At 43.2% G+C, this 1,455-nt stretch overlaps 1 protein-coding gene across 1 annotated transcript in view; it reads left to right on the top strand.

Annotated features, from left to right (window-relative positions):
* The window catches only part of ptf1a (pancreas associated transcription factor 1a), a 5,135-nt gene extending 4,576 nt beyond the window's left edge, over window positions 1–559 (top strand). Inside the window, exon 2 of the mRNA XM_014020357.1 lies at window positions 137–559. Within this exon, the coding sequence (XP_013875811.1) occupies window positions 137–339 (203 nt within the window). The 3' untranslated portion in view covers window positions 340–559. The remainder of the gene's footprint in view (window positions 1–136) is intronic.
* The last annotated feature ends 896 nt before the right edge of the window (window positions 560–1,455 follow it).

Below are 1,455 nucleotides of genomic sequence, written 5' to 3'. Positions count from 1 at the left end.
CTAACTAACTAACTAACTAACTAACTAACTAACTAACTAACTAACTAACTAACTAACTAACTAACTAACTAACTAACTAACTAACTGACTGACTGACTAACTAACTAACTAATGTCGGGTGTTTGTCTGTCCTCAGGGTCCCCCTCTCCCAGTGATCCGGACTACGGTCTGCCCCCCCTGGCGGGCCACTCTCTGTCCTGGTCCGACGAGAAGCAGCTCCGGGACCACAACATCATCCGGACCGCTAAAGTGTGGACCCCGGAGGATCCGCGGAAACTGCACGGCCCGGTGGGCCTGACGGACATAGAGAACGAGCCTCCCTTCAGCCTGGTGGCCTGACCAGAACCGGGCCGACTGGGTCCGGTCCTGCTTGGGTCTCTCAGTGTGTTTCCAGTTTTATCATGTTGATAATTGTAATTTTTTTTCTATAATTCAGGCAATCATGTATTTATTTCTGACATGTGATAATTTATACAGAAGAAAAAGTCTATATTTTAATTTATGAGAGAAAAGTTTTTTATTTTTCTGTTGTGAAAATAAAAACACCTGCTGATAAAAACATGACTTGTTTTTATTCTCAGGAGTGAACCTTGTCATGTGAACACATGAAGCCGCAGCCTTAAACCAAAACACACGCAGAGAAACCAACCTGCAGCTAATATACAACCACAAGGTTCCCTATGCGTCCGATTTTAACCCGACGCGTAAAAATCGGACGCATAGGGAACCTTGAAAAAGCATCAATATGTTGACAACTTGGGAGTGAGAATGGGTTGTAATAACCGACAATTGGCGCAACGTAACTTTTTACACTTTACTCCAAACAATAAGAACCGGCTCTGGGCATAGGCGAACTCGGCGGTCGCCTAGAGCGCCATCTGCTGGAGGTGGCGCCAAACTGGAGAAGAAAAAAAAGGTAATTATTTGTAATCCCTGGTTGTAACTCTGCTCAGCGCCCCTTTTATTTAGCTTTGTCTTAAAAAACTATAATGAAGTATTACAGGAAAAATAAACTACTCTACTAAAAAGAAAAAAATAAGTAGGTCCTCTGGACGGGTTCTTCTTTAGTCAAACATTTCGTCTCTCCTCCAAGAGACTTCTTCAGTCTGATGAGTTTCAGTTGAAACTCAGCCTTATAAGCTCTGAGGCTGAGTTTCAACTGAAACTGCTCCGACACTCTGACGGGGGAGGGGCTAGTAGTGCCTCTCAGGTGGCGGTTCGTGTTGACGAACTCAATAACAACAAGTCTGTATTTTCTTGTCCCATACATGTCAACCTCTTCGGACGTTTACCTGTGTTAAAAGCCTAAAAAAATCTGTAAATTTTGCAAAAAAAAATCCATACAACTCGTACCTGGGGGGTCAAATAAATCTAAGTTTACCATAGTACCTTACACCGTCAAACTTGTTTTTAGGGGTTCAAATTGGGAGGGGGCATAGTTGTGTGTGTGTGTGT

Source organism: Austrofundulus limnaeus, unplaced genomic scaffold, assembly GCF_001266775.1.
Source record: "Austrofundulus limnaeus strain Quisiro unplaced genomic scaffold, Austrofundulus_limnaeus-1.0 Scaffold250, whole genome shotgun sequence".
In the NCBI taxonomy this organism is placed as follows: domain Eukaryota; kingdom Metazoa; phylum Chordata; class Actinopteri; order Cyprinodontiformes; family Rivulidae; genus Austrofundulus; species Austrofundulus limnaeus.
Note: the sequence above shows the minus strand (reverse complement) of the source record. Positions and strands in the feature narration are given on the sequence as shown.